At 39.8% G+C, this 24,706-nt stretch overlaps 1 protein-coding gene across 3 annotated transcripts in view; it reads right to left on the bottom strand.

The window, feature by feature from the left end:
• Window positions 1–24,706, bottom strand: part of SETX (senataxin) — a 35,179-nt gene continuing 10,473 nt past the window's right edge. The window contains exons 10-28 of one of the 3 annotated variants that reach the window (XM_086763586.1): window positions 19,535–24,229; window positions 18,615–18,714; window positions 17,882–18,058; window positions 17,036–17,265; window positions 16,333–16,500; window positions 15,626–15,782; window positions 14,673–14,774; window positions 14,098–14,210; window positions 13,316–13,387; window positions 12,286–12,435; window positions 11,657–11,764; window positions 10,608–10,795; window positions 10,145–10,237; window positions 9,361–9,525; window positions 8,793–8,891; window positions 6,351–6,438; window positions 1,844–5,335; window positions 1,213–1,305; window positions 1–494 (exon numbers count right to left, since the gene is read on the bottom strand). In XM_086763586.1, the coding sequence (XP_086619712.1) occupies window positions 4,565–5,335; window positions 6,351–6,438; window positions 8,793–8,891; window positions 9,361–9,525; window positions 10,145–10,237; window positions 10,608–10,795; window positions 11,657–11,764; window positions 12,286–12,435; window positions 13,316–13,387; window positions 14,098–14,210; window positions 14,673–14,774; window positions 15,626–15,782; window positions 16,333–16,500; window positions 17,036–17,265; window positions 17,882–18,058; window positions 18,615–18,714; window positions 19,535–24,229 (7,476 nt within the window). In that variant the 3' untranslated portion in view covers window positions 1–494; window positions 1,213–1,305; window positions 1,844–4,564. Of the gene's footprint in view, window positions 495–1,212; window positions 1,306–1,843; window positions 5,336–5,443; window positions 5,538–6,350; window positions 6,439–8,792; window positions 8,892–9,360; window positions 9,526–10,144; window positions 10,238–10,607; window positions 10,796–11,656; window positions 11,765–12,285; window positions 12,436–13,315; window positions 13,388–14,097; window positions 14,211–14,672; window positions 14,775–15,625; window positions 15,783–16,332; window positions 16,501–17,035; window positions 17,266–17,881; window positions 18,059–18,614; window positions 18,715–19,534; window positions 24,230–24,706 lie in introns of those variants that run through there. The other 2 variants (XM_086763587.1, XM_086763588.1) reach the window with 2 other exon arrangements.

Below are 24,706 nucleotides of genomic sequence, written 5' to 3'. Positions count from 1 at the left end.
TGCACTCAAAACCACCTTTATTTTCATTTCCATCACCGTTTGCCTGGGAGTTGGTGGCGAATGAGTCGAGGCCTTAGCAGACAGGTACATATGGCTGGAAGGTCTCACTTGTCAGCGACATACGAGGTACAAGGCTGCTTAGCTTACATTTATTTGCACTAAAGAATAGGGCGTCGGGCTCCTTTCCAAGCATCTTAAAAAGTCAAGAAAGGAGAACTTATAGATGACTTGGGAATGGACCTGTTGTGGCAAGAGACTGTATTGTATCATTAACATTATAAATTCCATTTACAGTACATCAGTCATTTCATCCATCATTTATTCATGCAGACTAGAGAGAACATCTTGCATTTTTAGGCCCGTGGTTCTGCTTATCCTTGATATCGCTACAGTTGCTAGGCTGTAAAAGAACAGCCCAACTCCAGCTGTTGGCTACTCCAGTCTCTCCCTTCTACGGGCAGAAGTAACCCCAGCATCTCACCACACTTCACTAACTGCAAAAAAAAAAAAAAAAAAAAAAGGAAAAAAAAAGTCTCAACTCTGAGATCACTGGGGTCTCGTGTTATTTTTGGACCTCAGCTGGGACTGGGAATGTTATTTACCCTCAATCAATATGCTTGGTCACTACAAGCTCTTTCTTGCCCTGGAAGCACGCGCTGCTCAGTGCTTCCCTAGCAGCAGTACAGCAGGGGTGCGGCTACGCCCATTTTACGGGCCAGCACAAGGAAGGGGCCAAGTGCCCCACCAGTCTGCACACGTTGCACAACTCAGTCTCTCATCCATTGGACCCAGCTGCTCATTAGTTACCGCACTCATCTCATCTAGGAGGCAGTGCTGTAAAAACCCACTGCCTCACCAGAACTACCAGCTCTGGAAGCACAAGCACAGACAAGGGACTGGGAGGAGAGGCTGATGTTTTCATCACACCCCTCCAGCACCGTTGCACAGCTCTCACGATTGCCATTCACACCCCAGAGGCACCACCAGCTCTCAGCATTCCTTAGGCCCATCTGCTACCACTGCCACCACACTGAGAAGCAAATGCCCTCCCTGCTACGTTAATGCTCCCGCAAAGGACTGGTTTTCCTCTGGGTGGTCTGCAGACAACCAGAGGCACAACTGATAAAGTCACCGTTAGGTAAGCCAGCACTCCACAGCATAGTGCATATGAAACAAAACATAGGTAAGAAGAAAAAATTACTAGGCAAGTACCTGTTTGGATATCATCCTTAATTCGTATGGCTCTGGTTTGTTCTCACATTGCCATAATTGGGAGTAACGACATGGAAAACAATTACAGTATACCTTAAAGGAAAAAGGAATAACCAGAAATTATACTCCACCTTTACTGGAAAGCCTGTTTTGTGTACAAAGAATTTTTTTTAAAAACAAAAAAAGAAAAAAACCCCAAAAAACCAAACTTTGAACAAAATATAGTCCAACACTTACAAGAGACTTTCCCTTCTTACCAATCTCAAAAACTAATAGTACCACAGAGGGAACTGGTTTTGCACTGAGAATTAAGCTGCCAAGCTTGGAAGAAGCACAAAAGCCTCTGTAGAAACACCAAAACGCTGCTACTTCCAAAGTTTTTTGGCACAAATTCCAATTAAACAGTTTTACATTAAGTTGTGTTGAATATGTTCTTTACTGATTTTGCTGACTTTTACACTCAGCAGAAGAGAACAATCACTGAACGGCCGCCTCCGCCTGTCACTGGCTCTGAGCTGGTATTAAATGAATAAAGCAAGCCTACACTCGGCTTACCAACAACAACTGTCCATCACTACTCAGAACGTTGTAACACACCATGGAAACAGTAGAGAAGTTATGAAAATTGTACCCAATCTGTTTGTTCCCCAAGGCAGGTTTTATTTGAATCAGTGAGAATTGTGCTTTGGATTGGAGTTTGCTTGTTTCTCCATGTTACGGCTATAAAAGAGAGGGGAAAAAAAGTGAATTAAAACTACAAACCTACTCTGATTGATATGTGAAAAGGGTTCTAAGTGCAACAACCCAAACTTTTTTTTATTAAAGAACACATCATTAACGATACAGACTTATACAGTAGCAATAAGCTACTGCTGAAAGATTGACAACTTAAGTCAGATAAATCTAGTATTAAATAAGCAAAAAGGTCTGAGCCACTCACCACGCCTCAAAGATGATTTATGGAAAAATACAGGCATTATAGAGTACATGACCTATGTGCTGTGTACAAAATACAATAAAAATGAAATGTTGAAACAAAATTCCTTCCAGCATGTCATAAGTATAGCTCTCAGAAGAACACGTTCTGAAATGTAGATTAAGGAGAAAGAAAACTAGAAGGAAAGTTTCAGAGAACCAGTCTTTTGACAAAATTGTATTTAATGGCCAGAAAAGCATTTCCTCATTCACACTGTTGTCAGCTTCACTTTATTTACATACAGTCTAAATGGCTTCCACAGCTATAGGATCCTACAGCCGCTTGCAGAATAGCAGCCTTTTTAATGTGCTAAGTAGAAACAGCAGGCAGGTCAGCACAGCCCTGCCAAGAAGAGCCAAGAGGTTTGAAAGATGACATCTACAAAAATATTTTTAAATATTCCTATTAACATAAATGGAGATAACACGTCGGGCATGGATTCTGGGATGTGGGAGTGACTGAAATGTCCAATTCGTGACAGATTCACTCAAGCCTCCTTCCTTCTCGCACAAGGTACACAACATCAAGAGTCACAGCAGTTTTAGAAGAGCACATACTGCCGACGAGAGGCGGGCAGGGTTCACTGAAGCGATTAAGATTGGAATGTAACGAATAACTAAAGCTAAACAATGCACACATGCTGATTTCACTTCACAGGCATCTCAAAGATTCTCTCCTATTACCTTAAAATGCTCTGTACTACACAGCACAATTAGCTGGACAGTCACAGGCAGGAACTCAAGCCTCCCAACACACCTACAATGCAGCTGGTACCAGTAAAGCACGTTTGTTCTGGGCTTGGACACATTAAAGATGCAAGTTTCACTGGCAGTTACAGTTTGAACCCCTACCTGATGCTTTGCATGGTAAGGCACCTGTATTTCAGTGAACTGGAAAGCACCTACCTCTTCAGCAGTGGGCTAAAGGGACAAAGCTGGCAGTAATCATTGCAATGACTGTGTCGGGACAGAAAACATAAGATTATGGCTAAATTCTGGCCAGAGAAGTCTGGCATCTCATTTGCTCAGGGAAAGCCACTGCCCTTACATTGGTTAAGCATAGGTCAGTTAGCAAGGGACAGCAGGATGCTGCCTGCTCCAGAGCAGGTTGTGTTTTAACACAGATGCATGGGACAGCAACCTGCGCCCCTCACAATACACCCAGCCTGCATGAACACAGCAAGGTGCTGCACCCAGGCAGGAGCGTGCAGTCTGTCTCCGTGCAAAACCGTGCACATGAAATGTTGCTCCTCACCTCGAGACAGACACGCACTCCAGAAAAAGAAAGTGATACTTCACAGTGACCCAAAGGCATTCTTAGTAGAAATAATTCTACTTTTATTGTGAAATGCTATGATGAGAGGAAGGCTTTCTTAAAAAAAGTTTGGTTTCCCCCCACCCCATTTTACTGGTCATATATCCTTCATCAACACTGTGGAAAGAATCCAGTGATAACACCTAGAATTAACCGCTTGCCCTTTTTATCTCTGTAGCTTTCCAAAAGCTCTATACAAAGAAACTCAAGTGTCATTACCAGTAAGTGTTAACTAGATCTTTGACTGAGATTCCACAGCACTGTTGATTATTCGTCACATGGACTGACTGGGACCAAACAGATCTCGTTTGTGTTGCCACTGCAACAAGAAAAGGATTCCAACTGATGAAGCAGCAGTAAGAGCAAAACTCAAGGCACATTTGCATAAACGGAAGCTCTTCTGTTCCTATAAAAACAGGCAATAAAATATACCAAATAAGTAGAATTCTCTCCATTCAACCAATGTACATCTACCCTCAGTCTTTCCTGAGGCGCTAGCGGAGCAGGAGGAAGAATCACTGCTACCACGTTTTCAAGACTCACTCTTTTCGATCAAATAAATTAGACTTACTAGTGCAAAGGGAAAGAAGTCTGGCTGTTTTTTGGATTTGGGGTTCTTTTTTTTTGTTTGTTGCTTGGGTTGGTTTGTTTTTTTTTTTACTTTACTCTGGTTCTTCATAAAAAAATTACATTACTAAGAAATTAGCATTTGCACAAGGAAACAAGAAGCTATATCTTTGCCAAATTAAATCTTAAAATAATTTTGTATACTGTACAAATATACATCATTAAACATTTACAACCTTAACTTCCTAGATTACAAGATTCACTGCTCTTCCAAAGCAATGCAGCTACCCAACTTTTCTTTTCAAAAGCTCAAAGCTATCAACTCTCAGATACAAAGTTCCCTTCACAATTAGGGACAGGATGTGAAAAAGATGGATCTACTGATAGTAGTGGTATCAATATAAGGGAGTTCCAGGTGTACTAAGTAATTTAAAATACAGTCCTTGCTAGACAGGAATCTGCACATAGATTTTCAGTAATGAGCCAATACTAAAGTCAGTGAGACGTCCTCCTTCGCTTGGCACTGTTTGATTCCGTGTCCTCTGGCGATTCCTCTGATGTTCTCCCCGTTAAAACACGATGGTCTTTGTTCCGCTTACTGCTATTACTTTGACCTTCTTCACTGTGGGCTTTTGAACTGCTTTTTGATACAGAAGCTCTCTGGTTACCCTCGTGCCAAGCTGCATAATGCAATGTGGAAGGCACATTGCCTTGTCCCATCGTTTGCTGCGGCTTCTTAGAAGTTTCTGTTCTGGAAATGTGATCCCTGGCAGCTGAGGACACATTGAGGCCTTGCTGTGACGTTGATCCTGGATTGCTCCGGGCTGACCGACTGCTGTCTTTTGAGGCCTGCTCCTTCCCTTTTGTTTCAGTTCTACTAGCCATACTTGCCAGTCTTGGATCGCGCGGTTTTTGATCAGGAAGCGCTGCAGCCTCCACGGGTGCGGAGGCACTGCCCCTCCTGGAGTCTGCAGCCTGAGCCCCCTGTGGCTGCTGGGGCCCTCTGCTCCCTTGCGGCATTGCAGGGCCAGCAGCAAGCTCTCGTGGGCTGCTGACCTCCCTTTGATTTGCAAGCTCACTCCTCTTACTACTGGAAGAACAAGCCTGCAGAGGAGATTTCTTCATCCCTGCTTTGACTGGGGGCTGTACTGCTGACTTGAGCTTCAAAATCTTAACAGCGTCTTTCCCGTAGGTTTTTTCTGATGTCTTGATAATGGCACCTCTTTTCTGAGCATCCTGAATCAACTCATTCCAGTCTTTGTTTTCCTTTAAAAAAAAAATATATACCCCCCAAAAAGGAAAACAGTTATCAGAAAGAAATCAACACAAATGGACAGAGGTGTCAGAGGATGCACAACCTCTTTAATCAAGGTACCTGACACAGTGTCATGGAAACCACTGTTGTGTTCCTTCTGGAATGGAAGGATCTTATGTCTCACTTACAGCAGCCAGAGTGCCTACTGCTGCTCTGCAACACAGGGAAGGTACTTTCAACCATCACTGAGCTACTACTGAACATGACAATTTCTCTATTTATGAAGACCAGAAGAGTTATTTCAGAGTGAAACAGGAACATGGCTTTAATGCCCTCTAATGGTGTAGCTTGGAAAGAGAATAAAAATCCAGGTACTCTAAGACATTAAGTCTGTCCAAGAGCACTCCCTACGCAGTCAGTAGACCTTTATAGTCCCCCAAATATATAGCCCTGTTTCAGAAACACCTGTTTCAAAGAATACAAGCGAAAAGTATCCTCAGAAGCTATATGACTACACAAAGTAGTGTCAAAAACAATAATCTGAAGATCAGGGGAATGTTTCGGGGTGGTTTGGTTTGTTTCTAAAGCATTCTCCTTGCTCAAGTATCCACTGACAACTGCAATAGCTGGAGGAACAGTAAGGATCAGGCAGGAGACTGTCACTGCCATCATCCTATTTTACCAGAAGAGAGAAGATTTTTCTTAACCCCCACACAAATTGGCAAGGATGCATTAACAATTTAGTTGCTAAAAATATTAGGAGAGTAATTTCTAACTTTCCTTCTTGGAAGCAAGGAAAACAGGGGTTTTTTTGTTTGGGTTTTTTAAAAAGCTTTTGTGACAGTTACAGTCAAAGTTTTCAAAAAGAACCTTTCAGAGGCCTGGACTGTACTAATTTAACAACATACTAGAAAAGGGTCCCCTTTCACAGACTGGAGCAGCCTGAGGATGGTTTTCACTTCCCCAACCCTGACTTGACCTAAAAGTGTGGACCACAGAATATCATTTGATTAACACTGTACCTACCATGAGCGTTTTCAGTCTTCCAAGGATGAAGAGGCTGAATCTGGCTCGGGTAATTGTAACGTTCAGACGCTGAAGACTTGCCAGAAACCTAGGTGACAAGACAAAACTAAGCTCCTAAACTACTTCTTCCAAGAGGCTGAAGTGTTATGAGAAAAAGAGATAATATTCAATTGCAGTGAAATGACGATAACAGAAGTAGTTAAAAAGAAGGTTGCAGTTCATGACCCATTGCCAGACCCCACTGCAGCACTCCCGCCTCACATGAAGAGCTTTGTGTGAATTGTGTTTTCTTTCTTTCACCACTCTGATTCCTCGCAGGAAATTTCAGTTCCTGCCATTGATGTTTCCTTTCTTAGGGCAAATCCCCTCTTAATTCCAATCACTGCTTCCTTAAATGTTCCTCAAAGTACAGAAGATATCAACCTCACTTTACCTATCAAGACTTTAAGCTTCTTTTTTACTTCAACTGAAATACTTTAATAATATTTGGCGTGGTTAATGGGAAAGTTTTCTACTGAAATACTGAACACTGGACATGAATATTTTATTTTAAAGGTGACCTGCACTGGAAGCACATGAAGGAAGACTTTGCTTTGTCATGCTTCAAAAGTGAAAAGTATATTCTTGCAGAAGAAAATTTTCATAGTGCAAATATCAAGACTGTCTGGTCTGTTTTTGTAGGATCACAAACCAAAGTACTGAAACCTAAACAAACAAGTTTTTAGTATATTCTTAAGGGTTGATCTCTGTTAGGGCTTATTTACTAAAACTGAAAAAAAAAAAAAACCAAAAAAGATTTGTGAAACTAATATTCTAATTTTTTTCCAACTAGTATTATTCTATACTAACACAGTCCACAATATAAAGTCTTTGTAAAACTTAGTTTGAACAGGCCCAACACCTATGGCTGGCACTGTGGTCATAGCACTGAGGCTCCAAAAGCCCCAAAGGTGCCCCAGAAAATTTAGACAGTGCAGGGAAAAAAAAAGATACAGAGGCAGGAAGCACACCAGAGGAATGGATCCAGCAGCACAGACATTATAGTTCTCTTGGTCTTGGGGGGAAAAAAGGGATCTTGAAAGACTACTAAATATTTCTCACTACTTTTGAAACTCAAAGACGACAAGATTATTTTATCAGGAAAGGAAAAATAAATCCATTGTCATTTCCTGGACAGTTCTCTCCTCCCTTTGAAAGTTACTTTCAGAGTAAATTTAGTGCTGGACTAGCAACCTTGGAGACCAAAATACTTTGCTCAGTCACAAGATCATAGGTAAGGGTGATGCAAGCTTTCCCATCACACCTTGCCAATGACATCTGACCCTGAAACAGAGATGTCCAAGTCATCAGTACGTACAGCTTCTAAGGCATTGCACTGCCAAGGTTTTAATATATAAACCTTCAGCACAATAAGCTGGAAAGTTTTCTTCCAAAACAACAAACAGAGGTTAAGTATCATGTCAGCCAAAAGAACTGGCAGGTTGTAGCTGCCTTCAGCTTCCCAACTCAATCAACTAGATTAAGAAAACTCCAAAAAGCATCACTGTTGTTTTACTATAGGATCTGGATTCTTTATCTTCCCAAAGTAGCATGGATCAGCACAATTAAAAGCCCTTTATCTAGCAATTAGAAAATTAGTATCAGAGACACATAAGTAGCTTAGTGAAACCTGGTATAGGGAAACAAAGATTTTTGTCTATGCGAACAGACTTCCCATAGTTTAACTTAAAAGCCAATGAACTAGAAGAAGGCATATTTCCACTATCATTTTTTAAACTAAAACAATCACTAAGTTACAGAAACAGATCAACAACTGCTGTAGCAGCCTGGGGGTAAACAGCACACTCAGTATCTGGTTCCCTCTGTTTCAGATAGGAAAAACTCACATAAAATTATCAAATCTGTGATCCTGAATCAAGACTTCCTGCAAATTTCCTCCTAACTGAAAAGACAAGCACATCCATCTACAAATCAAAGATCCAGCTCATCTGCATCACATTCCTAGCCACATATATAACTACTTAACAAAACTTTTACAGACAGAAGGCTGCATTAGTAGGATAGCGACAGCCACAGAAAATGGATTTCACTTTAAAAGAGCAGCGTTCAGAAAGTTACAATACATATCAAAAGCTACAAGAAAAATAACTGCTGTAGTACTAACGCAAAGAGCCAAGATCCCAAGACCAATTGACACACCGAAACAGTGACAGGCTAAGGCAGCCACGCAAATTCATCAGCATGCGTTGTAGAACCCAATACTTAGCACTTCCATGTCCCTTTTGTTCAGAGATCTCAAACCAGTAACATTAAAATACTCTCTAGTTTGCTGGCTGCAGTGACTCGTTCTCTAACAATCTTCTTACTGGTCATATTAAAAATATAATGACTGTATCTAGAGTGTCACTGGATACGGGACTTGCAAATCACTGAAGAACATACCCAATGGATCCTTTAGTGCTCTTTGCCCGGACGCACGTCACTATGATGCAGTCTTTCTCTCGTCCCTGGAATGCATCCACTGTGTCCACTTCTCCTGGACTGTTGAAGAAAGAATTAGCAAGCTATTAAATTATGTTAGTTGAATTTTTAAGCAACAGACTGATGCAAATAGCCTAAATACTATGCTTAATGATCAGCTGTCAAAATAATTCAGGGTAAGTGTTTGCTTCAGTATATGAAAAGATTCAGTGTCTGAACCTAAAGCTATATTTGCTCTTCTGTGGCCAGTATCACTGTTGACAAGCTGTTCAGGTCCATGTAGCTTGGAATTTTAGGTTTTCTTTCAGATCAGCTTTCTTCAGAACAGCAATCTAATCAAAGCACGTACACAACTAAGAAATGATACAAAGAGGCCATGGCTCTCAAGCAAAAGGCTTGCACGTCCCCTTTAAAGGCATGACTTAAGTACAAAAAAACGTTTGAGAGTTTTTGCCACTATTTTAAGAGGATAAGCAAAGCACCAACATGTAAGAGCCAACTCCTATTTGAAATCTCATAGGTTTCTTACCTGTTATTTTTAAACACTCTGTCCAGTTGTTCTTGAATTTTCTTTTTCTGTGCACTGTAAGGGGTAATTATTCCAATGCGACGAACACCTAGATCCTTCCTTTTTTCTTTAATTGTTCTAATTAATTCCATCACCAGCTTCACTTCCTGAGGATTACTAAAAGAGCTGAACAGGACAGAATGGAAACATAACAGAAACACATTTGACAGCTCCTTCAAATTCAACACTTCAGCCTAGTTTGTAGGAGGATTTCGAGTCAAAGCCCCTGTCTTGAACTTTTGCAGCCACCTTCAGGTAGGGGCTCAAAGAACTTTGCAAGCAGGCCCTGATGAGGGGCTAACTAGAAGCCTTAGCAGTGAAAAGCTGCACTTAATGCTCCCTTAGAACTGCAGCTTTGCTTTCTTTTCAGAATAGCTAAAAGGAAGGACTGAGCCTGCCACCTTCTGGCATTACCTCAGCATGCAGCTGTGAAAGGAAAGCGAAAAAAAAAATAAATTGGGAACTCAGGAATTGTTACTAGAGTTAGCAGAGACTGCAGGCATTCACTGGCATCTACCAGATAGTCAAACCAGGATCAAAACTAAATTCAGATTAAAAAAAACCCAAACACATTTAACATGGGCTTTCAGTGAAGAAGTTTTTTTTGTAAAATCAAATCAAAGTGGGTTGAAAATGCAGTTCTGGCTACTTAATGCATACTGAAAACAATAGAGAAGACAACCCTTCTGCAGGTAATTAATTCTCAGTGAATCTAAAATTTGGCTGAGTAGAATGCAGGACTCACTCATTGTCTCGCTCCTCATGACCGTCTGCCACATCAAAAATAAGGTAAGGCTGGAACGGCCACTCTGAAGAACATCTGTTCTCTTCTGTTGCTCTGTAAACAACATTTTTATCACTAGGTAACCGTACAGAAATTCTAAGAACTGGTACTTCATTTATTTACACCATGGTTATCGAATACAGACAACTTTCAGCTTTTTTTTCCCCCACATCCTTAACTTTCACTGCTACCTGCACATACTGAGGCCTGAAAATGAACTCTAAGCAGTAAGCATGCCCGATTTTAAGTTAACTAGATAACACCCACATTACAGCCAGCACTAACCAGATGCAATGCAAGTTTTCTTCCATTAAGCATCTTCCTCCCCAGAACCTGAAGAATTTTTAGACTCAAAAGAATATTCTGTTACGAAAAGGTTTCTTTGAAATACTCCCTGCTTCGAACGGAGAGCAGAGCTACTCACTTGTCAGTCTTTAGAGTTCTGCCATAAACATAATTGGATGGGAAGAGGCAAATGTCAGGGTGCATCCTGTACTGCACAGTCAGCTGCACAACTGGCAGGCTCCGTAAAACATTCTTCCGCACTTGTTCCTCCAGGTGCCTGTGCAGGCGTGCCATCAAGGACTGATCGTAGCCATATTCCTGAGCTTTCTGCCAGAGGGAAAACATGAGATTAACTTCTGGGGAAGTGGGTCCCAAATTAATGACAAGATTTTGCCTTTTCGGCTTAAAACTATTTGGTGTTTTTTTTAAACTTCTATATCACTGACAAAACGACAACTACTTGCACTTCAATTTTCCATTTCTGTTAGTCTTATTCCTTCAGTAGAGAACATCTGTATAAATCTTAATTTTTGGCAGTGTAGTCTTTAGCAGTACAACTTTCCTCTGTTCATCACAACATAGTAAATTTTTTAAAACATCAACAACAATGAAAAGCAAGATCTTCCAGGTGGGATCTTGTTAAACACACACACAGCCTCCAGACAATTTACCCTTCTAGAGAAGCCAGTCTGTTTTTCCTCCTTTCTTTATCAGATGTTTAAAACAGTCCTCCTTACGACTGCATACAGGGAAGTGCTCCTATATTTCCATCCTTAGAACACACCCGTAGTGAGGAAGTCCTCATACGAACAGGTGACCTTCATCCTCCACATTCCTTAAGGAACGTGACACTGACCGAAGCTCACATAATGAAATAACAGAGCCTGGCACAAGACAACGTCCATCACGAACTAAGTTGCACTGCAGTTGGTGTCGCCATAGCTATTCTTAATGGTACACAAAATCAGTTTCAAGCTACACAAGGAAAGCCTACACAGGTTGCACTCACACGTCTGCATTAGCTTTATTCACACGTTTGAAGGCAGTATTGATACAGTCTCCACATAACAGAGACTAAACTTGGCATGGCAAAAGTTATCTGATACACTTTTTTCCTTTTTACACATATTTTCCTTTCTACACATATTTCTACTATATAGCATGAAAAAATACAGTTTGAACACTTACTATTGATTTTACAGTAGGAGGGAGCTGTCTGGGATCTCCAACAAGGACAAGTTTATTGCAGCGATGGATCAGTGGAATCAGTGTTTCAACCTCAGAGGACTGCCCTGCCTTTTGTATGTGCAAACAGGACAAAAAGAAGTTGTAAGCAAAGGAGCAGAGGGAAGGATGTTAAATTTCCTGTAACAGAACCAGAATAACTCAGAAATGCTTTTTAAGGATTGGGGTGGGGCAAGGTGAGGAGAGAGATAAGAGAGAGAAAGAAGAATTTCTCCCTAATTAAAAACTCCGAACAGATTCTTCTTTTATTATTAAATACGCAGAGCTCTCTCCAAATAGATACAAATATAACCCAACCATCTGGAAACCTCTATAGCAAGAGCCACGCTTCAGCCATAATTTTAAAATAAAAGCCGTCTGCCGTTAAAGCACCAAACAAATCAGAGAAAGAAGCAATTAACAGTTGTTATTTCTTCTGGCAGGACAGGCTGACTATCAGTTACAAGGTGGGGAGGGGCAGTCAATCCACAATATACTACACCAGCAGCCAAACAATCACAAGTAGCTTAAGCAGAGAACAAGGCAGACCTTCAGAGGTGGAACACTGTGTAGTTCTGAAAAGCTTTACTGACCTCATCCACTATCACACAGCTGAAAGGATCAAGCCCTTGCCGCCAAAAAGCGGATTCCAGCAGACTTCCTCCACTTGTGCTCAGTGTGCAGCAGATGATGTCGGATTCCAAGATGATATCCGCCTGTACTTTCTGAGAGTGTCCCCGAACCTTCAAGTACAACACAACACCATGTCTCCTCTTCTCCTTTGAACTACCTTGAACTACCTGAGAGCAATTTCTAACTGCCTGGAGAATTCTAACTGCCAAGTAGATCATGCATAATGCATCATCCCAATGAAACAACCTCCATTATTACAAGTGAAAGTCACACATTGGCTTAACCAAAGTGTTATACTCACTTTAAATTACACCACCCTTAAGGTGGCAAACTGGAAATAAGTTATTCCTTTATCTCTGCAGCTATGCAATCTAGACACAGTAACTGTGAGCAAAGTTTAGGTTTGCCATCACATTTGTGACTCCAAGCCTCCATGACCATTAAGAGGCAGCATATATTTGTTAAAGATGAACCTTCATTCACCTCATGGATCATGCTGCTCAGCCTTAATTACTGGTTTTGCTGTCAGTGCCTATTTCCACTTCCAAATCTCTCTCTTTCCACATACACAAAAAATTCTTCCAGCTGTTCCTCTACTTAGAAACACTTAAAAGTATTTCAGTCCCAGCAGGACTGTAAGGGGCATGAAAGCGGTGATGAAGATACATCCTAGAATATGAGGACATGTATATTCTATTACTTTATTTGCCAAATACACATTTTGTTTAAAATTAACTGTAAGAGTGAATATTCCCATCCAGGTTTGGTGGTTGTTTTTTTTTTTCCCCAATACACAGCCAGCGTACAACTGGATTCCACACCGGGCTGTCCATAACTTACTCAGCTTATGATCTTTATCTACGTACCTACTACTTTATAAATACTCCCAGCCACACCAAAACCAAATCTCCACCACAATTAAAGGACATCGAGTATAATAAACCTCAGCTAATCTATTTATAAAAAGCTGCCCTAAAGAGAAAATCCTACCTCCTTTAGTCGAGAAGCAAGCTGTTGTCTCTCCTTTGAAAGTCTGGCAATTTCATCATCTAACATTTGACTCTAGATGGGAGGGAAGAGAAACCACATAAACATCAGGACACACACATTTCCAAATACCTTTTTCCCTCCCATTCCCTAATTCATATCCTAACCGTTCATATTTGTTCAGACTGTCTTTTAATATCAAATGTCTGAAAAAGTTGATCAGTTTCTTACAAAACAGTCAACATATTTAGACTTTCCATATACAATACTACATTTTACATTTCTGCACAACTGGAAAAGTGGTTTACCATCACAAGTTTCTGATTTGAGTATAAAAGCCAAATTTTTAGACAAAAAAAAATTTGAAAACTCCAAGGGCAACACATATCCCAAAATCTCAGATTGCAAGGTATCTTACTACTTCCAGTTAAGCAAAGCCTTGAAGTACACAAGTCAAATCATTAAGTTTTATAAACACGGTTACACTGGTGATAGAACCTAATGAAGACTACTGGATACTAGAGCAGGAAATAGCATGACTGACCTGCTGAAAATACCACTACAAATACACAAAAAGAAATTCCCGAGGTAAAGTTCCTCACCAACATTTGCATTAGTTGAAAAAGTAGACGAAGAGACAATTACCACTCAGAGATGGCAGTAAAAGGAAGAGTGCTTTACTCTTTGCATTTAGTTATGAATACAAAAAAAAAAAACCACAAACAAAAAAACCCCAAACAAAACAAAAAAACACAAACAGGATTTAAAATACTATTATTTACTACCTCCTTCTTCTCACATCTGTGCATGGCACGCTGACGAGACAGCATGTCCAGCTGTTGATCCAAAGCAGCTTTTTTCTTCTGAATATCCTGGTCACAGTCAGTTGGCCTTCGTTCTGTAATAAAACAAAGGAAAACATACAGGAGGAATAGAAAGATTATGTTACAATAACACTTGCTCTCAGTCACGCATCTTAATAAATTAAGAACAAGGGGACAAACTCATTTTTTGTTGCATTTTCCCTTATTTCTATTGAGGTCTTATCTTACAAAAGGAATATAATAATACTTGGTTCCAACTGTAGCTCTCAAATGCTGCACAGCCACACTCTTAAAATTATGGCTTTAACATGCAATCATTATAATTTAGTTTATTTCTTTGGTTTGGCTTAGATTTTAGGCCCTATGTAAGCTTACACTTTCCCACTAAGCTAAGACTGAGAAGAACAATACTTATGAAGCTGTCGCAGAAAAACCTTTCACCAGATCTTCCTTCTTAAAGGGCATAGTCCCAAGTGTAAAACATCATCAAGCTCTTAAATAAGACTGAAAGAAAGTCTGATTTCCACGTTACTTACTCATCCTGTGTTCAACTTGCTTGTCCAGGCTAAATCCCCGCACTTCACTGTTGATTGCTTTTTCAGCACCGAGTCGCACTAATTTGATATCACCACAGTTTCCTGTTTACAAAATCACAGTCAAAACACTGTTAGATCGCTCCAATCATCTCTGCACTTTGGTATGAGAGAAAAAAAAAATTAAACATCATGGATATCAAACAAGGCTTCTCCTTTTCTATTTTTCAGGGGTTTGCAACAATTTACTTGTACTTATCTAAACGCAGCTACTGATATTTTTTGTAATTCTGAATTCTAAAAATAAAAAGATGTTGCCTATATTTTAGTGGAGGCTAACAGTTAAGAATGTTATTTTGAGTTAAGAGAATCACCTCTTATGCTCAAGATTCTTTATCTAAAGCTTACAGAATTCCTGAGTTAGAAAATTACTGAGTACCATCACTAAGAGTTGGTAAGTCAATAACGAATTAACATTTGGTTACAGCATGCTTTTTTTTCCCCCACGACAGACTAGATGTCTTGTTCAGAATTCATCTGCTTTGTATTAGTCACAAACTAGGAGAAGGAAAAAAAATCAAAAACTGAGAGGCTCTGACACGTCAAAACTTTCATCAGGCTGTTGCGCATGATCAGTGATATCCAATTTTATTCAAAATCAACGTAATAGACTTGCGTCCAAATCTTTAAGGAGTATTTAAAAGTTGGTGAACTGAAACCAACACTATGAGGAAAGGGTCAACGTCTACATAAAGGCAAAGTACAGTTTATTTTAAAAAAAATACAGCTTTTAGAAAGCACATTAGTAACAGTATGAGGATGTACCAGTCATGTTCTCCAAGAGAAAAAAAGCTGCTTAGAGTAGCATATAAGTATTACATGTAATCAACTGTTCCAGTTTCTCCTTCAGGTTTTGTCTATTTAACATATAAACAGAATTTTAAAATAAACCATACCCAAAGGCTCCTGTTTGTTTTGGCATTTTTCCTTAAATGTAATGATGATCTTTTTCATGAGTTCATCAACAGCAGCATTTGATGATGCACAAACTAGAAAACGGTTTGGCTTGATCTTGGAATTTGTTTTTTGAGTTGTTTTCTCATTCCTAGTGTTCTGTAGATTAATTAACAATAAACCAAAACAGGCTCTTTAGATTGTTTTCATTTGTGATTTAAAAGCCAGACTGTATGCTCATCTCAATCAGCATGCAGACTATGGGGACTACTGCACCTGACTATCTCTTAAGGCTTGTCTTACATTGAGTAATAACAAGTCAAATGTCTTAATATTATTTGCATAAATTCTCTTCAACAATGAGGTACTGATTAATCTATTAGATGCTAATATGAAAACCACTAAATGGGATAACATTATTTAACACATCAAAATATTACAGGTTTTTATGTAACAAGTGTTCATACTACTGATTGCACATGTTTTCTTGATTCTACTTTTTAAGTTCTGTAAAATAAGTGTTTTCAAGATGGCCAAAAGTATTATTTCCACCTTTACACCCTATACAGCACAGATCTAATTAAGTCAGCTTAAGGAATTACACCCCCAGTAATCACAAATACTACACTTCCATTTAGCTTAAGCTATCACTGACTTTCCATGGGGAAACCAAACACCAGCCCATGACAATCACATCACAGTCACTTACTTCTCTCAAAATACGACATAGAAGTCCAACAATAGTTTTTGATTTCCCTGTTCCAGGTGGCCCATGGATAAGGCAGATTTTGGGAAGCCCTGGATGTTGCTTTACCATGGCATAAGCTGTCTCAATGGCTCTCTTTTGATCTTCATTGTATTCATTCATATCCGCTGCCTGAAGGAACAGACAGGGGGAAAAAAAAAAATTAATTACTTAATGTTGCTCAAACTTCCATGTTATTTTTATATATTTTCAGAATGTTCCCCACCCCTCTAGCTAGGACTCAAAAACTTGAAGGGCATGGAAGCTTTTGATTCTAGCTGTGCTCTAGACGCACACTCAATCACAACTCAAAAGCTGCAATGAAGGTTTTGTTTACTCGACACACCTTTATTTTGCATAACCTTTTCCATACTATGCCTTATTTCCTGAACAGACACCACTCCAGTAAGGAAAAAAACCTGGAGGCTGCTTAAAGTGCACTACTAACATCTATGTCAGAAACAGCAGAAACACCTCAGCAAGTTCAGACTCCTCTCTACCCACTCAATCAACCAACTCTGAAAAGCACAGTGCCTCAGTGCTTTTGCAACATGCCTGCTTGCACTTAGTCATATCAAGCAACAGCATGCAAAGCCAGCTTTGCAACACCCATGAGACCCAAATGCCCACCTTTGTCAGCCCTATCGCTTCTAGCTGCAGGACTTACAGCACTTTCTGAAGCTGCAGGCAAATCTCTGGGACAGAAGTCATTGTAACTTGGATTTATGATGGGTTTCGCCAGGGGACTCCTGCTCAGTAGTAGCAGACCTTTGAATGTTCGCTGTGTGGTCACTAGGGAGCCAACCACCACACACTTCACCTGCTTATTTATGAAGAATGACAAATTGCTTCGAGTTTGTACAGAAAGATGACAGATTGTATGCTGCTCTCTTTGTCCTATTAGAAGAGGAGGGAGAAAAAAAAAAAAAAGAACCACAAGTTGTTAACTCAAATATATTCAAACAGGTCACTCAAAGAATTCACCAGAACTCGGTGCTGCCTTCTATTAAGGTGCCAACAGCTAATCCCTGCAAAACCCCAAACTCCTTCCCCCGGAAAAAAAGCCCCAGTGCTCTGTAAAACAACCCAAATCACTGTTTTGATCAGGCAGCATTAATCTTGACACCTGATAATCCTGGTAGTTCACAACTTTATTTCCAGAAGGCAGTGAAAATTTTAGTCAGTGAGACCACTGAAGTTCATGGCACTTTCTATCTTACAGCAACGTACTCCTGAAGTTGTGTGCAGAGCATTTACTCATCATGTTCTTACACAAAGTATTAACATCTGCATTGAAGAAAGTCCCTAGAAAAAAAGCACGGAAAGCAGGTCTGCAGCTTCAGTTTCCGGCTTTTTACAAAGCTTCTAGCATGGAACAGACATGCTACAGGGGAAAAACAATCCCATTTCCTCTGAGGTAAGTGGTATATCACAACTATCAACAGCCAGCTATGCAGAAGCACTTTATACTACCAAGAAGAATCTCACTTTCATTTCAGCCCCATTTACTTACTAGTTAAACAGCCAGATGCACGAGAAAATCGTGTCACAAGACCAACGTGACTCATTACATGGTTCTCCATCTCACTTTCTTCCTTAAAGGTGTCTTTTTTCTTTTGGACCACCAAAAAGATTATGTCATCCTCCTTCGGATGAAGCTGCTTTGCCAAATCACTTTCTTGAAAATGAGCTACCCAAAAGACATTTTCAAAGTTAGAACATTAAAAGGAAAATGGTTACAATTACTTTCTGACTATAGAAGTACTATGATTAACATACTGCATGTACTTCAGTAGTACCCATCAGTTCACTTTTAAAGCTATCAAAAGCTATAGCAAAAGACTACGAGGGGTTTTAACTGCATCCTGCATTCTTAAGCCTGAACACAGCACTGTATAAAAATAGAGCAAGTCAAGGACTATTTTATTTACCAAAAGAAGCTGAAACAAAATCCCAAATGAGTGAGATGGAAAGTATTCCAACAACAATCAAATAACCTTTTGTACTGAACACTTAAGGCATCAATTCCCTGCAAAATACACACTTCTGTTACATGTATTCTGTAAAATAGCAAACTGAAGATCCTTTCTGTATTTAAAGAAAATTTAAGTCTCTAACTGCAAGTACTAGCTCATTATAAGGCACTGGTCTACTTGAAAATCAGAAGAGGGTTTTATAAAAAAAAAAACAAACAAAAAAACAACAACAAAAAAAAAAAACAAAGCTAAAAAATCCCCCACTCTTACCTGTAAAATCTGCTGTATTCAAGTCAGCACAGAAGTTCTGCAAGCAGAAGTAGTAACTCCTCTCTCTTACTCTCTGGTTTTCTATCCACTCTTGTGCCAGCTACACGTTAGAAAGTAAATAAAAATACTTTGAAGAGTTTAATGTATCAGAAGAATAGCTCATTATGACTCAATGGGCAAACACACTAAGTAGAAATAGAAGAAAGCTAACAAACTGTCAAGTATAATACATCGAAGAGTCTTACCCACTTCTTTTTTTAATATATGCACACACATTACATCTAAACACACAGAGGGCAAATAAAAGTGCTTCCTCCCCACTCACCCTCCCTTTAACGTACTTTCTTACAAAGCTCTTCAAAACAAAGGTAGGTTCCCCTAATTGCGTTTTCACCTTAAAACACCACTGTTACCCTGGTACGGATGTAATTTTCTACCTTATTTCTATGGTAGAAACTATGCAATCACTGAATTTGAAAGCATACAGGCTTAATTGAAGGAATACTGTGTTTGCTCACTATGATACTATAAACTATTAAAGTTAAGTTGTCTGGAAAAAATACTTCTTAGATCAACCTACCCTCTCCCTTAAGTTCTCAACATAAATCAAGACATTTACATTCTTATCCTCTTTTTACAGCTACTTCTTCAACAAAGATTCTGTTTTAAGCTTTCTATGCTATGAAGAAAGAACCAACTCCTTTTTCCCTGCTTTTGCACACTATTGTGGATGCGCACCCAAAAAAAAAAAAAAGCATCACTGAGGTGAAGACCACTGATAGTCCTCAATCTTAAACACAGCTGTCTAGATTACTTCCCCCAACTCATTCCTCTATTCAGATCTGTATAAAATAGTCTCTAATCTTGGTAAAATTTACTAGGGTTGATGAAAACAAACCAAAAGGCAGATTGCTACTTACTGTTTCAAAGGCATTTAGCATCATCAAGGGGAAAAATGTATTAAAATAATCATTGTATCCCTGAAATTGGACAGGAACAGAGGCTACTAGAGACTGCAGGAGATTACTTGGAGGTCCAAACTGGCTGGAGTTGATAAACATTTCGTAAGTCCACTTTAGGACTTCATTAACAAAAATACTATGATCACGCTGCTGAGCGCCAAGAAAGGAAGAATACGCTTCTCGGGCAGGCCTTCTGGGAACGTTTGAAGCATTGTCGTTCTGTCTATTTCGAGACTGGAGAACGTTGTTAGAAATATGGGGCTGAGGGACATCACTGACACTCGGAGACTTGCATATTTGATTTCCTACTGGTACAGCCTTTGCATTTGGTAGCCTGACCACCACCACTTTCACTGCATTCACTTTGCTTTTTGAAGCTGGTGGTAGCTTTCTAACATCTTCGAGATCCTTGCTGAAGGCTGCATTCCGTGAAGAACTTGCTGAGCTGAAAATTTTGGTAGTGGAAGGCTTTCTTGTTTTAGAAGGTGGCGGGAGAGAAGGTTTGGCAAACAAGTGATCTGCTTCTGAGCTGGTGGCGGAATGCTTACTACAGTACTCTCCTGGTTTTTCCACTTTTTCTGTACAGTCTTTGTATTTACATTTCACAATAGCTGAGGATTCATTCTGCTGAAGGCTTTCAGCAGTGTCCGTTTCCTCTGTTTTTTCACTAGCTACAGCAGTATCTTGAAAGCTTTCCTCCTCAGAACATAATTCCATATCCACAGGATCTAATTGAGTTAAAAATAGGTCATCATCTTCACTGTCTTCATTTGGTTTACATTCATTTTCTTTGGAAGTTGTGTCCTCACACTCAGGCTGGACAATGCAACCTTTCCCTGAAGGTTCATCTTTATCATCTCCAACAAGTGCAGCGGAAGAGAGACTTGAATCCATAGGTACAGGAGAAATACTCATACTGTTATCCTCTGATTTTCTGTTTGAGTCTGAAGAACTAGGCATTTGAAAGAGACGCGTCTCCTCCTCCACAGCAAGGCTTTCAAATTTTCTCTCACTGCCAGAGGGACAAACAGTCTCCTCCCTTTTATCCTCTCTTTGGTTTTCAACAGCTCCTTCAACAGATGCCAGTTCAAAGCTTTTCGGCTTTTGTTTCATAGATTTTGCATCCACTCTGATAACTTTTTTGTTTCTGCTCTCAGAATTTCCTGTAGGATTCTTCACTCTGACACTTTTTTTGGGCCTTGACTGCATTAAAAACTGAAGGTCTTGGCAGGCTAGCAATTTTTTATTATGCTTTACAGACAAATTCTGAGGAGCAATTAGTTTAGTCTTGTGTTTCTGTGCAACTCCAACCCTCCCTGCCGCTTTACCATAGCTGCGTAATCGAGCTAGACTGTCTAAAGAGCGCTGGGATAATTCAAACGCTTTGCGGGGTGCCTTCTTCAGACCCAGTTTTTCTACAGTTGATGCTGGTGCAGGACACTGCCGAACTTTCCTCGGAGGAACCACAGCAGGCATTAACCTGCCAGGTTGAGAGTTTTTTAAGGTACTTTGAAATAGTTTTTTATTTTGTCCTGTTTTAAGAACAGAAGGTTTTTTAGGACTTCTTTGAACAGTTCTTGCTACCTTAGATTTTGCTATATTCTTCTGTGGGTTTGCGCTGTTTTTCTTAAGGGCTAACTTCGAAGCTAATGAGATGTTAGAGGTAGATGGCCTGGGTTCAGTTAATTTTGAGTCCAGGGTGAAGTCTTTAGCAAAAGTGCCTTTGTCTGCAAAATTCTCCAGTTGATCTTTCGCATTTCCCTTACCAATAGACTCTTGCAATGTTAAATTATTTACTACTTCTGTATTATCAGCTTCTTTCTGACAAGAAATACTTCCTATCTGCTTTTCTATCAAGTTCGGCTCTTCTTCCATGGTGTCATCACTTATGTAATCCACATCATAACCCCATTCATTTGTGTGATCGTTCAGTAAGCCATCTAAATTATTATCAACTGGTGTTGAAACGGGATCTCGTTTATACTCTTGAGTTGCCTCCATACTGTATGCTTGAGTATCTTGCCAAACTGAATAGACATCATCTTCTGTTTCAAATTCAAAGTACTGAGACCCAGAGTCTTCTGGTGACAACGGAGAGCTTGGCATCTTTGATTCTATTTTGATGCCACTATCAGAAACGCAGCTAGAAGAGGAAGGCTGCTTTTCAGGACACACGTTTTCATTCATCTTTTTGATGCCACTATCAGAAACGCAGCTAGAAGATGAAGGCTGCTTTTCAGGACACACGTTTTCATTCATCTTTTTGATGCCACTATCAGAAACGCAGCTAGAAGATGAAGGCTGCTTTTCAGGACACACGTTTTCATTCATCTTTTTGGTTTTCTCCTTGTCAGCCACACCTTCGTCATCGGAAGTGTCTGAAATTACAATGACTTGATTGTCAAGGCAATCTGCATCACAGGGAGACTTGGTACTTTGGCCATCACTGGAAGATCTTACAGCACCTTTCACTTTCCTTTTAATATCACATATATTATGATGTACTGAGCTTTCTTGACTTGAATCAAAAAGAAAATTGACACTTTTGGCATAGGCAGCTAAAGATAATTTACTGAGTTCACTATCAACCTCGGTGTCTGTTAAAGTATCATCTTCAGAAACCATCTTCACAAAATCCTCATCTTTCATCCTCACTGAATTGCTTTCTCTCTTGAAATATTCTGAAAATTTGAACAAACTATCTCTTGACTCACACTTCACTGACAGTGGCCTGATCTGAGAAGCAGTGCTGAATACATCCCTCTTGTTTTCAGAGCTAGATGGAACATGACCATTTGCCGAACTTGTATCCATACAGAGTGTCTTTGAAATCTGACCTTTACAGTCGTATTTAACCAAGTCACTTAAATTAGGCTGTTCCTGGGCTGAAGTTTGCATGTCAATGTCTGTCTTAAACACAGACTTCGACAATGAACTTGATTTTTCTTCAGTGGATGCTTTTTTCAGTAAGGTGTCACTAATCCCTGAAAGCAAAATACTGTCATCCTTATTTTCCTGCATACCGGGTTTATTTTTAGAGGAGCTAGAGCAATCTAGTGGTGTTTCTTTTGATACTTGTTTAGTAATGACCAGTCTGGATTGAAAAGCACTGTTGACATTTTTCTCCTGTGTACTTTCAGAAATCCTTGAAGATGGAGTATCAACAGAGATTTCATTTTCACACACAGCACTCACTCCTAGATGTTTATGACAATCTTTGCTTGTACATAGGTAGCCAGTGCCAAACTTTGGTTGCTCTACCTCTGCTTTTGAAGCACTTGTTCCTAAACTGCAGCTTTTCAAGTCATGCGGCTTCACTGGCTGCGATACTTTTGAGGGCCACTCAATTTTCTGTACCTTGTTTTTCAAATCTGTGAGTCTATGCACATCTACTTTAAACTTTGAAGAGGAACTGGGAGATGTATTGCTTTCCTTTATATCTGAGCTGTAAGCACGTTCTGGAGAAGCAATATGAGTTTGAGGAGCCAGATGCGTTGATGTTATGGGTCCTGCTTCACACTTGTTTTCCAGCTCTTCGCCTCTTCTGAAATCTGAATGCTGAGCACCTGGATTAAAGCACTGATTATCCGTATCGCATTTCCCTGCCACAAGATCATTGTTCCTATTTTCCTGAATCTTCCCACATACTTTTGTTGCCAAAGAGTTCTGTGGGCAGACATCTTCCTGAGTTGTCACATCATCAAGTTCCTTTTTAATATTCATCAAGAGGCCTTCTGTGGGTGTCCAAGATACTGAACTTTTAGATGCATATCCACAGTCCTCTTCCCAGGCACTCTTTCTGCTAGGAAAAGGGTTCCCTTGACAATTTTCATCTCCACCTTCCTTCAATACGACATCAAACGGTGGTGAATAAAGGTCATCTCTGCCATGCGCACTCTTCTCTTGCTTTATAGAAACAGTAAGCAAACTTGTAGAGTTTGCATTGTTTCCTGCAGGCACAGGGGTACTCAATGCTCTGTCCTTTATACTTCTTATAACTTGCTTTAAACATATTTGTAATTCCTGAGTTTCCTGGATGTTCAGTTGCCAACCTAAAGATAGATTTCCTCGTAGAAGAAGATTGAGTTTGTCTAGGTATTGCTTGCAAAGTGCATGCTGCCCAATTTGATAGCCTTCTCTAAGAAGGCTGCGTATCAACTGCACACAGGAGTGCTGCACAGAGTTAGAAGTCTGTAAAGATACTGCTGAACCTCTCAGACAGTGTCCAGATGCTTTTTCAGTGCACCGTGTAAATGCTGTAGCTGGAAGCTTAGCACACCTCACCACTGCTTCCACCCATTCTTGGGAGCTTATCCATAGCAAATGCAGGCACTTCTTATTTCTGTGTAGTTCAACAATGGACACCAAGATTAGGAGAAAAAATTCAGAGATTTTGTCACACTGCTGGATTCTTTCATGGAGAATATCTTTGATTTCCGAGCAGAGGTAGTGAATGACCTCTACTATATATGCTACACCCAAGTCCTTGAGATCCATAAGCGACTGAACAAAAGGGATGAACCACAGAAACGTGCTGTGATGGACACGCATATCTCTGCCAATATCAGACTGAAGCACATTAGCCAACGTTTGCATATCTTCATACATGTTGGGGCAGTAGTCTGGGCAAATGGCACTCTTCCATCCAGTATCCTGAAAAATAAATTCACCACACATGATCCTCATTATGCATATCTGCACAGTTCAATCTGCCAGTTTTTTTTCTAGCCATAAAGATTACTTTCTCTCAAATATAAGCTCATTAAACAGTAACATCTCTTGTATCTTAAGTCAAAATCTAAATTAAAAAAAATGCAAAAAATAAACTAACACACGTCTAAGGAACTCATTTCCTAGAACGCAACCTATGAAATAAGTGTAAAGTAGTATTTCCTTTTAAAATCATTGTGAAATCCTCCAAAGATGTTGTTATGCTGACACAATTTAACCTCATATAATCAAATATATATTTAAAGCCTTTAAAAGGTATTTCATAAATACAATATACACCAAGAGAAGAACACACTCACAAGTGTTTCTTCTGCTTCATAATAAGAAAAAAAGTACCATTTTGGAGCATGGTTTACCATTTGAAAGTACACCGAAGCATACCTTATTACTCCATACTCA

Source organism: Chlamydotis macqueenii, chromosome 20 (assembly GCF_036417535.1).
Source record: "Chlamydotis macqueenii isolate bChlMac1 chromosome 20, bChlMac1.mat, whole genome shotgun sequence".
Lineage (NCBI taxonomy): Eukaryota > Metazoa > Chordata > Aves > Otidiformes > Otididae > Chlamydotis > Chlamydotis macqueenii.
The sequence above is the reverse complement of the archived record's forward strand: the minus strand, read 5'-3'. Positions and strand labels throughout refer to the sequence as shown.